Source organism: Salarias fasciatus, chromosome 8, assembly GCF_902148845.1.
Source record: "Salarias fasciatus chromosome 8, fSalaFa1.1, whole genome shotgun sequence".
Lineage (NCBI taxonomy): Eukaryota > Metazoa > Chordata > Actinopteri > Blenniiformes > Blenniidae > Salarias > Salarias fasciatus.
The window spans coordinates 12,263,074-12,278,597 of NC_043752.1; the positions used below are offsets into that span (position 1 = coordinate 12,263,074).

The following is a 15,524-nucleotide window of genomic DNA, read 5'->3' on the forward strand; positions in this document are numbered from 1 at the left end:
GCCACTGAGACAATTAAAGTTTTCCGCTTTGTTGATTTATGCCACACGGTATAAAAAAGATGTAAGACTGATGACTGGCTTCCTTGAAGATAATAACATGTCTTCTTTATTCTTTGAGAGTGTAACGCGGTGGCAGCTATTTTTGTAATCTCTTTCAATGTGACAGCGAGTTCTCACAGCGCAGACACATAAAACTTCCAAGACTTCGTAGCACTGCAGTTCAGAAAAATGCAAATTAGAGAGTTTCTAATTTTATCTGGACAGACTTGTCTCCTCCTGAATTCTGCTGCAGCCCTATTTTAGCGCCGACCGGCTCTTAATATAACAATGAGATCCAGATTCCCCTTTTGTCCCTGATGCTGAGCCAGGTTAAATGTGGCGAGCCCCAAGGTCAAAAACAATCAAAAGATGAACAATACAGATTGTCAGGTTATTGGGGATGGACTTAGTGTCCAGCTGTCATTTTAATTAATCCCACCAACCATCAAAATGCTCATCTCTCTTATCTCCACACGTAGCTGGATGAGCCAGAGCTGCTCGTCCTGTTTACCTGGTCACCAGCCTCAGGTATTGACACACTTGTGACAACTGAAATTCACTGGAAAAGAGGGAAGAGGGTTAGACTTCCTAGAGCTCAGGTCCTCTGTTTAGCATGAAGATAAACACTAAAAATATACCTCTCCTAATCCTCTTAAGGGGCAAGTGGCAGGAGTTAGTCTTTGACTGCTCGGTGGACAATACACACACACACACACACACACTCGCACGCTGAGTCAGTCGCAAAGTCTCAGAGCACCTTTAGACCTGACATTCACCAGAGGGCTTTTGCATCTTCAGGATTGCTTTATGGTTTCGGCCTTGGGGTCAGCCTGCAACCTGAACTGTTTGGCTGAAAGTCTCGACAGCATGAGCGTGTCCAGCCTGCTTAACCTCAGCAGCCTGGGCAGGATCTGCGGCTCCAGTCCCAGCAGGGACATGGTGGTCCTGGACCGGGTGAAGAGGAAGAACTCGGTCAGGCGCATGTCGATCATTGAGGACGGGCAGCTGGCCGAGGTCCTCTACCTGATCCCCAAACAGTCCATGATGGAGCAGCTGCCGTTCCTCGACCCCAACGACTACATCCTGTGTGAGAAGCTGGCGGCCATCCCTGCTGAGATGTCCGGTAATGAAGAGTTTATCCCTCGCTGTGTGCTGTTGGTTGGGTCTTCCTAGGTAATACTTTGTTGTCACAACAATGACACAGGTGGAAATCAAGGGGAGCAATACGGGTGAAGAACCTTTTTCTTTATAAAAATAGATGATTGTAGTGTCCGTGGCTCAGTTTGTAAAGCTGGTCCTTCTTTCGGATGAGGTCGGTGTTTAATCTTCTACAAGTGAAAGTGATGTAGAGAAAGACAGTGAACCCCAAATGTCCTGAATGGAGATCCAGCAGCTTGCCTGCCACCATCGCGGTGTGTGAATGTTAGAATTTGACTAAGTTTAAAGCACTTAAGTGGTTTGAAGTAGTTTCTATACAAGAATATAGCAAAACTTTGTGTGGTACATCTCTTGTAGCAGCTATAATGTCACAATCAGAATAAAAAGGTGATAGAAGTAATAAAATGTGACCACATTCCTGCAGCAGTCTCTCCACAGCTGTGTTTCAGTCTATTGGTCTGTTAAAATCTGTTATCTAACTGAAGTCCACTCACCATTTAGTATATTATCTAGTAAACAATTTTTAAACTGAATAATAGTAAAAACTTAAGTCAATTTTCCAAATAATGAATACAGGATTCTATAAGGTGACATAGAAAAAAACCCCTGCTTTAAGGAAGTTCGTTTCCCCCTTATAACGACATGGAAGATTCCTCCTTGGGTACCGCGTGATAATTTAGCTTCCATTTCCAGAGAAAATGTGAACAATCCTGTTATTTGTGTTTGTATGAAACATTGAGACAAAGTGAAATGAAATCATTGTATCAGTTTGCAGCAGCTGCAGTGGCACTCTCAAAACGTCCTCAGGAACATTTCTTCACCTCATTTTGTGATGGTGTGCTGTTGCGATTTATTCATTCAAGAAATAATTCAATTAGAAAGCACTGTAGACTTTACACCCTGACAAAAAACACGAGCTTAAGCAGGTAAAACAATGTTCAGATGGCATGGTGTATCTCTTAATCTTCATTTAATAATTTATTAGCAGAGCCACTTAGAGGTTTACAGTCAGTTTAAACAAAACGATAAGGTCAAGATAAATGTCAAAAGTGTTTCAAAACTCAAAATGATCCACATCAACTGGAAACATGATTGGATCGTAAGTTTAAGGAAATGTTGTTGTGGTTTTCCTTAAAGTCCGGCCTCCTCTGAATGTGTCCTTACAGCAGTGTGTCACATTCAAATCCACGTCCCTCCCTCCCTGTGTGGATGAGCTCATGGATCAGGAGAGCATTTAATGGCACTCATGCTGTCCTCTTCCAAACACACAAACACACACACACACACACACACACACACACACACACACACACACACACACACTCTCTCTCTCTCTGCCCTCTGTGTTTTTGAACCACCCCCTCTCCCCTTGTTGGACCAGCAGTCCAGTCAGTTCCTCTCCTCACTCCGATCCGCTGCACTGAACCGAGCCACAGAGGAGCAGAGACCCACTGTCATGAAAGGTAGACGTGCATGAAAGTGTGTATGAGACAGAGAGGGTGTGTGTGTGTGTGTGAGAGAGAGATTCCTGTTTGTTTTTTGCCTTGTTCTGCTCTGTTTGGAAGTGAGTTGAAGTTTTCTGTTTGGTGGCACCGCTGGTCATCACAGTGACAGCCCATATCAAGTCTTTATTTTCCATCAGTGTAATTTGCATGTGATGCCTCAGTAACTGTGCTCTTTCATTGGTGAAATGTTTTTATTTCTGTGCCAAGAAATGTTATTTCTGTGGAAAGCTTCTTGCTGTGAAACTTTGTGAACTATGTGAACCTAAGCTGGTTAATTAGGGTGACGCTTTGGAGTTTTAGAAGCTGAATTTGGTATTTAAAATCGGAGTTGTGGAAAAGCAGCAGTTAAACTGACTGAGTCCAGCATGTGACTGCAGAAAAACTTGTGAATGTGGCTCTTATCACGCCAAAATGAGGAACATGCCGGTGTTTACGGTGTGGCTCTGGCCACTCTTCAGTCAATTACAGCTGCATTCTTGACTCTTACGTAGCAGGAAGGAGTAACATCACATGACGCTCAGATGATTTTCAGCAAATTCCTAGAAACCTCAAGCTAATCTGACGTGGTAATCTGCTGTCCTCCTGAAACAGTAACTCTGAGTAGTTGTACAGCTCCTGCTGCATTGCTTACACGGTATTAACTATCAAGTGGAAATATAAAGTGCTTCTTTTTAAAAGCAGTCATTTGTAGTTTGTGTTTCAGTAGTAATCAGAAAAATACAGCCAGTCTCATCTTGGCCTCCTTACAATGAAATATTAGCATCTACAAATGTTAAATTCTATTAACACATCTAAATATAAAATTGGTTTCATATCCATGACCTTCCACCTTCAGTAGAGGTCAAACTCCAGAAACATTTAAATATAAATAAACGTTTACACCATCACCATACAATCCAGCTTAGGGGTCAAGAAGGACGTTTAAGTATCTCCACAAAGGAATCTGAATACTTGAAATAGATCCACAGAAACCGCCACAGATACAGATTTTTATAGCTCAAGACAGTGGGCCGTGCGATGAGCCGTTGGTTCTCAGGTTTCACAGCATTTGCCGACTTTCTAAATCCACCGTTTGCTAATGCTTGACACCATATCAGCTTCACATTCTGGGAGAGATTAAGGAAGAGCGGGAGGCACTTCAGACTTCACGCAGCAGTTTTGATATCCGCAGGAGACAAAAAGTGCATGAAGAATTCACTTTGTAACAGCACGAGACGCTTTACTGTGTCCTGCGGTGTTTGCACTGTCGCGTAGTTTGTCATTTTTAAAGCATTTGTGTTAAAGTTGTTTGTATATTTCAGCCTGAGTTGGAAGCTGCTCAGATGTCTGAGGTGTTGCAGGACAAAAGGCCAGCTTGGCTGGACTTTCAGTAATTGTTGGAGTGTTGCAGCCAAATTGACGGGTTGCATTCCTACCGGGAAACTTAAGAGTTTAACTGGAGAAAAAGAAAAGAAAAACTTTAGTTCGCATGGTTTTGTGCTGAGTTTGTTACATAATTTAAATAACATGCCTGAATTGATTAGTTTTATATTGTTATGTACAAAGTAATACTAGGATCTGACTTGTTTTTGAGACTTTAATGGATTAAATTGCTTTATTTACACTCTTTTTTATGTCAAAATATACATTGGAAGCCTTGGAATGCAAGTAGAATTTACATCACAAAAAAAATTACTTTTGCAGCAAAAGAACTACAAGTGAAATTTTCAAATCATGCCGTCTATTTGTTTTTCAGCCGACATTTAAGAAAAACTCGTCTTTCATCATGAGGAGACTTCATGACGCGTCCTAATCTAGTATGTGGTACATGCTTGTTGCCACGGCAACAAATCTCTCCCGTGGAGGCACAGGCTTGGGGCCGCATACCAGCGGCGCTTCACTCACGTTGTTTTTTTCTTTATTTGTATTGATGAGACTGAGCGGTGTTTTGAGCTCAGACCACAAAACTTTTCACCTTCAGCTGCGACATGTCATAGTATCCGTGTCCCTGCTGATTTTATTAGACCTCTAAAGCTTCCTAACTGGAGCTGTCAGTCCTGTGTGAAGGTACACAGAGGCCCCGGGTCGTCAGAGAGGTGTGTGTGTGTGTGTGTTTAAGGAGTTCTGTTCTGTGTATGAGGACTGAGACGGTGCAGTCCATGTGTCTGTGTCTCTATTTGTATGCCGGAGGACAGAGAGCTCTCAATGCGCCACATTCTTTCCCCTCTCTTCTCCGCTAATCACACCGAGGACCTTTCAAGTGGGCTGTGATTAGATTGTACAGGCATCCGTCGCTTCCAGGCCGCAGATAGAACTGGATGGGATGAGGTTGAGGGTTGCTTGTTGTTTCTTTTTTGAATTATTATTACTGTGGAACAACCTGTTGTTGCAGGAGTTTCCTGGAAAAAAGAGGGTCGCGCAAAACAGCCACGCTGGTTTTCACAGCAACGTCATTGTGCTTTTTATTTAAGATATTACCTGATACTATCTTCTTTCTCTCTGTCCCTGCAGTCCTGCACACCCCGGATGGCTGCCGCCCGCCGTCAGCCAAGCCGGCCATCCAGTGTCTCAGGTGTGGGAAACCGTGCAAAGGACAGGTGCTGCGGGTGCAGAGCAACCACTTCCACATCAAGTGCTTCACCTGCAAGGGTGAGTGGCTATGAGTGTTAAAGCATACCCACAATGCAGCGGTGTAGCCATTCCTGCACTGACACACACTCATGTAGAGACGCACTCATCTCCAGTGTATGTTTATAGATTGTTCAAGGAAAGCGGTGCACCTGGAAAAAGCCACCAAATCCAGTTTCCAGTCAGGGATTTTCTTCCTTTGGGGTGAAAAGGTCAACCACTACCTAGCACGCAACAATAGCAGCACCCTCTACCAAAATAGAATCACAGTTCAATCAGGTATTTGTGCAGTTTTTATGCTTTTAGCTTCACTGTAAGCTCTGACAAATGAGATGTACTTATATTTGCAGAATGAATCAATACTCAAGAGAAGGAAACTTCCCAGAAACAATCTTGAAAATTTGAGTCTATTTTCATGCAAATAGCTCCCCACCGACTACAAGACTGGATCTGCTGTTTAAACATGATATTCGGGATTTTCATGCAAGATATAATGGAAGTAACAGTTGACCTTTTCGGGCGGATTAGCAGAGCTAATTTAAAACAGGTTTTCCTTAAATTGAGCTTAATTCGTTGGCCATTCTGCAAATGTCATTGAATTGAACTTGTTGCAAAACATTCCTTCTCCACAATGGCCTGTTGTGAGAACCTCCCGGGCCGTCCGAGGCGCATTCACTGCAGTTACTCTGCTTCGTGGAAAACATATTTCCTCTGCGAGCCTTTGTTCCTCTTTAATCAGCACTGACAAGCCTCTCATGTCACTGCCCTTTCATGGCATTGCTACAGTGTTTACCGTACAGGGAAAAACAAAAGGACCTTCAGTGAAGAGGAGCTTGTTATATTGTGACACTGGGAAGGGACTGCAGTTGGATGAGTGGAAAAGCTGGAAAAAAAAAAAAGATGACAAGAATCTAAAGCTTCATTCATGATCAGACTTTGAGTTATTTCTGGCATGTGTCCCTGCAGCACATGCAAGTCCGTGAATGCTTTACTTAAACTTAAAAATAGTAACGTTTCACATAAAACGTGTGTACATTGTGAATGAGGCACAGCGGGACAGGAATAGTGCAACACGATGTCTCCGTCCTTGGCATCCGGGCGCGTTCTGCTTGCAGGAACGGTCGGGCAGTGTCACGTAACTCCGAACAAGCGGGGGGAAACCGTGACATCCTGTCAGTGACTCGCCGCGAACCCGATGGGTACAGTACACACACAAATAACAAACACATAGCTCGGATGCGCAGAAACACACGCAATCCTCACAGAGTATCGGGTGGACGTGTTCGCTGCAACATCCTGAAACAATGTGACCCTGAAAGAAATCAAAACCCGAGGTTACGCAAAAGTCACATGCAGAGTTACTGATGTCCTTGATCAAATGAAAAAAAAAAAGAAAACACTAATGGATGCCACCTTCTCCGTGTTGGGCTGTGCAGTGTGTGGCTGTGACCTGGGCCAGAGCGGCTTCTTCATGAAGAACGGGGACTACCTCTGCCCGCTGGACTTCCAGCGGCTTCACGGCACGCTCTGCAGCAACTGCGGCGAGTTCGTGGAGGGAGAGGTGGTCACCGTCCTGGGGAAGACCTACCACCCGGCCTGCTTCGTCTGCACCATCTGCAGGTGAGTCTCAACAGCCGAGGGGGAGTGAACTCTGACTCCGAGGGTCTCACCTCTCTGTGCGTGTGTCGGTGTGATTCCCAGGCAGCCCTTTCCTGCCGGGGACTGCGTCACGTTCAACGGGAAGGACTGTCTCTGTCAGCGCTGCAACGAACCCGAGTCTCCGACTCCGCCCGACGGCAGCTACGCCAAGAGTGAGTGCACTCACGTTTAATCCATCCTCCAAGTCGGATGATGGGATCCCATGTTCATATCAAAATGATTTATTGGCAGAGCTTTAAAATAGATCTGTGGATTAAGCACTAAACATGGGCCAGCTGTGGTCTCCATCCCAGAATCCTGTTTATCCTGATTCATTCAAGATCAACGTCACATCTGTTAGTGTTCAGGGAGAAACACATTTCTGCAGGTGAGCTAAAGCGGATATGTTTCTGTTTAAACTGAGAAAGCCCTGGATTGTACGTCGTTATGACAGAAGTAAATAAAATGCGACAGCTTTGCAAAATCACCCGGCCATCAGCTCCGGCCTCCAAACAGCAGATTGAAGTGATGTCTTGCAAGCTCCTTCTCGTGTCTGGAAACCGTCTCTGATCTTTCTCAGGAATGTTGGATAAACATTGTCCCTAATTCCAGTCTAAACTCCTACTGGTGCGACATTGCGTGGTGGCTTTGCCGCACAAATCCAGTCAACCACCTGCAGGGCTCTGCCACTCCGTCTGTACTATAGATACAGCAGGGCCGGAGGCTCCTCACCAGCCTGAACTCAGCAACCCAATGATTATAGATACAGCAGGGATCAATAGAGGATTCGGGCTCGCAAAGCCTCCAGATTAAGGGATCTATCTCTGCAGGACTGTGTGGAAAAGTGCCGGCTAAAAGGGGACAAAGAGAACAGCTATTCTTATAATTCTGTGAAGTCAGATGGACTGTATTCACTTTAAAACGTTTCACTTGTTAAAAATGAAAGTAGATGTGTGTTTGTGTGTGTGTGTTTTCAGATTGCAGTGGCTGCGGCAGAGACATCATGAACGGCCAGGCTCTCCTGGCCCTCGGAGGCCAGTGGCACCTCGGCTGCTTCAAGTGTAAAGCTTGCAAGAAAGTGCTGAGTGGAGAATACATCAGCAAGTAAATGCATTTCAACACAATCACAGCAAAGTTTTAGCAAAATTAAAAATCGGATGCATGATGATCATTGGATGGATGTGTGGATGTGTGTTGTAGAGACGGAGCGCCCTACTGTGAGAGAGACTACCAGCTTCAGTTCGGGGTTCAATGTGAAACCTGCCAGAAGTTTATAACGGGGAAAGTCCTGGAGGTGAGACGGCTGCTTCCTGGTTCATGAAATATAATATCTTACAGATCTCTTTCCTGCATATCGCATGCAGCTCTTCCACACACGGCTTGAGTTCAACTTTTGACTTTCTCGTTGTCTGCAACAGGCCGGGAGCAAGCATTACCACCCCGGCTGCGCACGATGCAGCCGGTGTGACAAAATGTTCAGAGAAGGAGAAGAAATGTATGTGCAAGGTCAGTTCAGCATTCAGTTCTCTGAGGTTGTGACTAAATGATTGAATTATTTTCCCAGGGTTTGTCATGACTTTGTGTAAAACCTACCGACAGCTGCAGAAGCTAATTGTCCCTGTGTTCGTAGGATCAACAGTTTGGCACCCAGACTGCAGAGACGGCAGCCAAACTGAAGACAGCTACAGGGTAAGATTTCTCCAATGTGACCTTCAGCGTGATGGATGAGATGTAATTTAACGCCTTCAGAAATGTCTGGAAATAAGCTGTGATCTGCGGTTCATCTGACCTGCGCTGTGAATCCTTGTGCCATTTCTTTACTTGTCGTCTCCCTTCCTCAGGTCGACAGGCCAAAAACACCCTGTCTTGATTTCTTTTACCCTGCACATAAACTGAAGGTTAATGCTGAGTGCCGGCTTGCCGTTTGCACCGATAGCCGCCTCGAGTGAACAGGCTGCGAACTCAAGGCCTTGAGATTTTCGCTACACTTGCTTGTTTGGCGCACAGTGTGGCCGACACTTTGCTCACCTGGCTGAACAGTTGGAGCTCGAGTGCTGAAGCAAAAAATACATATACAGCAAGATTTCCATCCATGAGTGACATTTTATCGATAGAATATTGTCTGGAGAGAGCTTCACGCATGGCTGTTAGTTTCAGGCCTGCTGGTTCCACGACAAATAACAGTTGTAGTTTTAGCCCTTTTTTTCCTTTCATTTTTATCGAATATTCACCAAACTTCTTCTCCTTGTCTTCAGCCCGTGAGATCTTCGTCTGAAAGCTCCTCGTCCAGGCCCGGCTCGTGCACGCCCGGCAGTCCCGCCCGGAACATCTGTGTGAGTAAAAAACCCCACACGTCTGCTCAGCATCTTCCCCTGGTGCACGGCTCACCGTGGGTTGATTTGTGTTTCGTTTATCCCTTTTATTTGTACAGGGGAGTCGCATGGACAGAGTGTCTCTCTTGCAAGATAACTGTTTAAATGAAGGCAAACTTTTAGAAAAATAACAACGCTTAAATTCAGCAAAACATGCTTGTTTAGTTTGTTTTATTCTGGAAGATTTATCTTAACTGATCCGAGCTAGTTGAAATGTTGCTTTTGAGAGAAACTGATTCGACTGATTAATATTTTTATTAAAAATGATCAAACATTGTTGGGAATATGTGAGTTTGATTACGAATAAGCAGAGCTTTCAGTGTCCTTTGGCGTCCTTCACCCGTCCCGTCATCCACGATGAACTTTACTCCCACCAACACCTCAACAGTTCTCTTTCTGTGTAAATAAAACATCAGATCGTCATCGTGTTGTGGGACTAAAGTTTTACTCCTCCCTGAATGGAGCAGTAAAAAAAAAACCAATCCTTTGACCTATTGCCTGACCTAATCCTTCTCCATCCTTTCTCTCCGTCCTCTCCTCCCCTCCCCCCCCTCCCTCCCTCCATCCTCTCCTGCTCCCAGGCGAAGGTAGACAATGAGATCATTGATTACAGGGATTTAGCAGCGATTCCCAGAGTCAAGGCTATATATGATATAGAGCATCCTGATAAGATTTCCTATAAGTCTGTGAGCAACAACTCCTCTGCTTTGGAAGAAAAAGGCAGCAGACAGGACAATCTAAGCCCTGCAGAGGTAACTCCACCCACCGCTCCAGCTGATCTCCAGTGACATGTTTGTGTGTCATTGTTTCTGTGTTTTCCTTCTTGGTTTGATTTATCAGTCAAACCAAGTCAAGTCTTGTTTTGTTGTTATTTGTGATCGATTCAAAATGCACAGCGACATGCATCGTGTGGGAAAATACACAAATGTGACTTTAAGTTGGAGTTATTATGGCTACATATTGATTTACTATATCAGTATTGGAGAAAAAAAAACCTATTTAACAGATAATTGGATGCTTTTCTCTTGCCGCTTTTATTTTGGAGGGTTTTACTTAAGCATAAAAAACAGTCATGAAAAGTTTTCTCACGTAACATGAAGTCAAAAATAACATGTTTAATGTTTAAAGTCGTGAGAATCATTTGGTAAAACATTTCATTTGTTTTTCACATCTTTTCTTGAGGAATTTCAAAGCAGCTCAGTCTAATTCTCTGTTACTGCACCAGTTCCCCTGCAGATTATCCATGAAAATAAACATTTTTAATATAAACTGAAGCACAGCATCAAAAAATTAGATCTAAAGAACTAAAATTTACATAAAACTGGAATTGGGGGCGTGCCAGGGGTGATATAATGTAATATGAGTAAAAGTTAATATAAATGGCCACACTGACTTGATAAATTCTATCCATATTTTCTATCTTCTTAAAGAAAATGTCATGTTATAGTCTCATAGAATTTTTCCCTCATTTTTTTTTCTTCTTCCCATGCGTCTGTCTTCATGTGAAAACCAGATTTTTCTGATTCAGCTCAGTGTTTCACGTCTTCCTTTAACCAAGCTGCACACAATAAGCTCACAGTGGTTTCAGTACAAGGTTTTCACCTGAAAACAAAAGGCTCTGTCATTTCCTTGTTGACTCTGCTTCAGTATGACTCAGTTTGTGCATTGATTTTTCTTCTTGTGTCTTTTTATCTGATCTAGTCGCCAGGGAACATATCTCAAAATACAGAGGTAAATATTGTTCACACACCTGAAGTTAGACTTTCCAGAATGGCCTTGACCTTGTTTTGTTTTTTTTGTTTTTTTTTTGTCTTTACTCTGATTTTGTCTTTTCTGTCTTTCTAGGAGAGTTTTGAATTGAGAACAAGAATCCCGAAATCTACAAGCCACGGATCTTTCGGAGTTCACACGACGTACAATCGTCACAGCTTCACTCCCACTCTGTCTCGATCGCCGCAGCACTTCCACCGACCAGGTAAGGCCGCCTGCAGACCTCAGAGCACCCCGGTACAGGCCTTCAGGGTCGCCTCTGCTCACCTTTCCTCTGTTTGACCACCTTCTTTTATCCCCCCCACCTCCACCGCCCTTCTTCCTGCTCATAAGGTGTTGTGCCTTCACCTCCTTTATTCTCTGGCAGCACTGACACCCGCCCCACTTCTCCTTCATGTCACCTCTTTCCCTGTAAATCCGAAGGTAAGACCCCCTGCCCCTCTGCCACCTGTTCCCTGCACCCCGCCTCTCCTCCCGCCGGTGGGTTTATTAACCAGCGCATTTTTGTTTTGAGCAAGTGGGTGTAAACCTGAAAGAGCAGACCCGGTTCGTCTGCTTTAAGTGGCGTCAGGATCTGGTTTGGAAATAATTCCTCAAGCAGAGCAGGACAGCACAGAGACCAGCTTTACCCTGCATTAGAAACACTGAGCCATCTAGTGGCTCCAGGTCAAAGACACAGCCAGCCTGCTCACACTCATTCACCAGGAGAGAGACGACACAGGCTAAAGCCACATTTTGCATATTTACTGTTTAACTGAAAAGCCACCTGTAATCATGACCAACATATAGGATAGTGGAGAAAAAAACAAAGAAAGCTGCAATCATTTTGCTTTTACTCCTCATTTGCATCGCATGCATTATGCAGACTCATTTTGATGTGATTTCTACTTATTGATTGCTTCTCTGCCTTTTGGCTGAGAAATCCTGAGGTTAAAACTTTCTGGCTGTGGCCCTTTAGAATAATACAGATCGATTAAGAGCGGCTTTTATTGGTAGCTTTTTCTCAGTCTGGTATTAAATGCATTGTCCCCATGTTTCATTTTTATTTCGATTCACTTAATTTTTATCCTCCTCTAAACTTCTTTGGCTTCTTTGCCTCCTCTGCCACAAGTGGCCGAGTTTGTAGCAGCTCTGCACATTCTTTTGAGTGTGTGTAGAGGACATGTGAAAGATGGGAATCAATAATCATTATCTTGTGCACTTAAAAAGTGTAAATGAAAAAATGAGAGATCTGAACAGTGTTACCTCATTTTTAATTTTCTTTTTTTTGTGTGTGTAGCCTTTAACAGATGCATGCTAATCCTGCTTTCTTTTCTCTCAGCAGATGAAGGTTTGAACCTGTACAGGAGGCCTCCCATTTATAAACAAGGTACAGCACTCAGTTAATATCTTAAACAAAGGATATACATGAAGCATCAACTGTTTTTTTTTTTATTCATTTTTGAACAAGCATCCAACAACAACAAAGATATAAGAAAACACAAAGAAAACACTTGTAGTCTTGTAAGATTTAATCAAAAGACTGATTCTTTGTGTGAACCGTAATCATTTGTGCAGTTTGAGTGAATCCTTGTCAGACACAATCAGTGTCTTGATAAGCCTTTCTACTGAAAAATAGCCAGGAATCCGAACTAGTTTGCGACCTATATTTGGAAGAAAATTGCACGGATAAAAAGTGACTTACACTGAGATTATCCTTTAATGCTCAGTTTCTAAAGTTTTAAAAAGAAAATCTAAAAATAGACGTGGATGGGTAATGAGAAGTCCGCTCTTCAGAAGAATTAGATGCAGGCTCCGAGAAGAAGAACCTGGCCAAGCATGTTTTGCTCAGTGGGCCTAATCTATTTAGGGCAAAGAGAGGAGCCTGATTGTAAGTCGTCTCATGATGAGCTTATCTGTCTGCTGTTTCACTTTCACTCAGATCCAAATTCCTCCACATCCCAAACATGCTCTCTGCCTGGATATGGACACAATGGCCTGAATGGGGTAAGACAAAACCCCACTGATGCCAAACCGTCTCTTTGGAAATGAATGAGTTTTTCCCAGAGCGCTTGTTGATCGTCTGTGTTTTTCCCTCATTAAAGCAACAATCAGCTGATTTCTCCCACTACAACGGCGACAGATTCAGAGGTAAGGATGCGTACCTCTGCAGTCCTTCTCGCAGACACAGAACCTCTCTGAAATTAATGACGCTTTGTTTCTTTTTCGCCGTTTCTTTTCAGATGTCAAGGTACGTGGGCGTCAATAACAAGGAGTTTTAGTTGCACGGCTCGGCCATGAACTCACTGTGTGCAGCTGCGTGTTCTGAAACGTATCCAGTCACCTCAGCTTTTATACATCTCGCATCTACGTTTTTCCCGATTTCATCGAGTGTGTTTATTATATAACCGGCTCACACGGCACAGACATACTTTGCTTCCAGTAATCTGCTGACGATTAATCCTGCCATGATCCCTCTCTGCATGTGTTTGCTTCATTCTGTAGTTCAGCCATGATGGCCTGCATCCATTAGCACGAATGGAAAGAGGAGTTTCTATGCCCAATTTGCTGGAACCAAAAGCAAGTATTATTTGCATATTTTAGCCATAACCTTTCTCCCCCCCCCCCTTTTTTTTTTCCTTTCAGACAAAACTTTTTGAATGATTTCTTATTATTTAGATATTCATTAAAATTATTTATTTTATTTGGTAATTTCACTGCAAAGAAGAAAATGGCAAACTGCCTGTATCAACATTAACATATGCAAATAATTGTCAAGGATAATAAAGAGGAACCTCAGATGCAGCCTTGACACTGAAGTCTGAAGGACAGTCTCAGTAGCATTCCTCACAGTTTATGTAAGAGTCTTGTAATAAATTCCCACTAAAGGACTGCTGATCTTGGCTATTCGTGGTGTCTGTGTGTGCGCGTGGCACATGACGTCCTCTCTAACTCTCATCTCGGTTCGCTGGTGTGATTGAGTCGACTCATCCTCCGCCCCGTTTTGTTTCATCCAGGTCTACCCGTATGAAGTGCTGTCAGTCACTAACAGAGGAAGAGTGCAGCTTCCCAGGGACGTCGACAGAACGAGACTTGAGGTATATCACAGTTTTGGGGAGAGAAAGCATTCACACAATGTCACGGCACTCTAACATGTCTCTTTCTTAATATTTCCCCCCCTCTGCTCTCATTCTTTAGCGTCACCTCTCTCCAGATTCCTTTTTTGAAATCTTCGGCATGAGGATTCAAGAATTCGATCAGCTTCCTCTTTGGAAACGTAATGACATGAAGAAGAAGGCAAATCTCTTCTAAGTGATGTCCAACGTATGGTGGAGACTCTGTAAATGTACAGTAATTATAAAGCTGTGAAGAAACTCTACATTATATTTTTGCAAGTAGCACATTAAGTAAACTAACTTTTGTCTGAAAACAGTGTAAAGCACAACTTTCTAAGGACACAATCTTACATATCTCCTTTATTCTCTGATTTGCTGCACTTTGTTTGCTGGTTGGTAATTATTTATATTTCCCAGAAGTCTGCATTCAAATTGAACTTCCTAAATGTATCCAGTTCTTACCCACTGATCATCAATTCGGGCCATATTACAGTGTTTCTGTTGCTAAGTGAACGTTTGTTGATTTCTGTAACATCCACCAATAAAATAACGGACCGTCCTTAACTGAGCCTTTACAAGACCGACCTTTGTTCAGTGATTTTATTGCGTTCGGCAACAGTATTGCAAACACACACAGTGATCAAACGTTTAATTTACAGTTAATGACATAAAAAATTTAAGATTAGTCACCCAGAAACCCTGACGAGACAAATACAACTAAAATATTAATCTCATTGGATTATTTTTCTGATAAACGGAGAAAAAATGACAGTCGGGTTGAACTGGGCCTACTCACCCATAACATCTCCATCCGTCTTTATGCTGTTATTTAGCTCAGTGTTGCAGGAGCTGAGATTCAGACCGGTGATATTCTCACTGTGAGGTGATCTCGCTAATCACTATATCACTTGAAAATACTGTTGAATAATTGTATTAATCTGTCAATAAATGTGATTTAAAGGAATACTTTTGGAGTTCTCTCTTTCACTGCTGTATAGTTCCATCTGCATATTTCAGTTACACTTCAACACCGAAAGCATCCCAAATCAAATATTATGCACTTCTCACATCTTGAAAACACTCGTGGTTTTTTTTTATTGTGAGGATGAATGGAACAGTTTTTCACATTTTCTCCTGGGCTGGAGCAATAGCTAGGAATCTGAAAACAATGAAGTAATTCACTTTCAAGTGCACTTCAAAGAAAACAGCCGGCGATGGCGATGACAGGCATCGCTTATCTGGTTTTCTTCTCTCTGGATAAATACCTTCATGGCTAATGCTCTCTTTGTGCAGTGCACTTTCTTTTTTTTTTTTTTTTTTTTTAGCATCCAAATTTTGGT

General features: G+C 43.0%; 1 protein-coding gene across 4 annotated transcripts; it reads left to right on the forward strand.

Moving 5' to 3' along the window:
• The first annotated feature begins 808 nt into the window (after positions 1 to 808).
• Positions 809 to 15,123, forward strand: LOC115393441 (actin-binding LIM protein 1-like). 4 transcript variants are annotated; one of them, XM_030098435.1, is made up of 21 exons: positions 2,563 to 2,660; positions 5,193 to 5,330; positions 6,746 to 6,929; positions 7,011 to 7,120; positions 7,925 to 8,051; positions 8,148 to 8,241; positions 8,366 to 8,453; positions 8,578 to 8,636; positions 8,789 to 8,845; positions 9,203 to 9,280; positions 9,901 to 10,071; positions 11,021 to 11,050; positions 11,165 to 11,294; positions 11,423 to 11,512; positions 12,411 to 12,458; positions 13,011 to 13,075; positions 13,174 to 13,219; positions 13,312 to 13,319; positions 13,574 to 13,648; positions 14,086 to 14,166; positions 14,267 to 15,123. In XM_030098435.1, the coding sequence occupies exons 1-21, from the start codon at positions 2,654 to 2,656 to the stop codon at positions 14,378 to 14,380; spliced, it is 1,800 nt and encodes a 599-aa protein (XP_029954295.1). In that variant the 5' UTR covers positions 2,563 to 2,653; the 3' UTR covers positions 14,381 to 15,123. The 4 variants fall into 4 exon arrangements, with proteins under 4 accessions (XP_029954294.1, XP_029954295.1, XP_029954296.1 ...); XM_030098434.1 differs by lacking the exons at positions 2,563 to 2,660; positions 5,193 to 5,330 and adding an exon at positions 809 to 1,162 and having other exon boundaries at positions 12,414 to 12,458; XM_030098436.1 differs by lacking the exon at positions 8,789 to 8,845.
• The last annotated feature ends 401 nt before the right edge of the window (positions 15,124 to 15,524 follow it).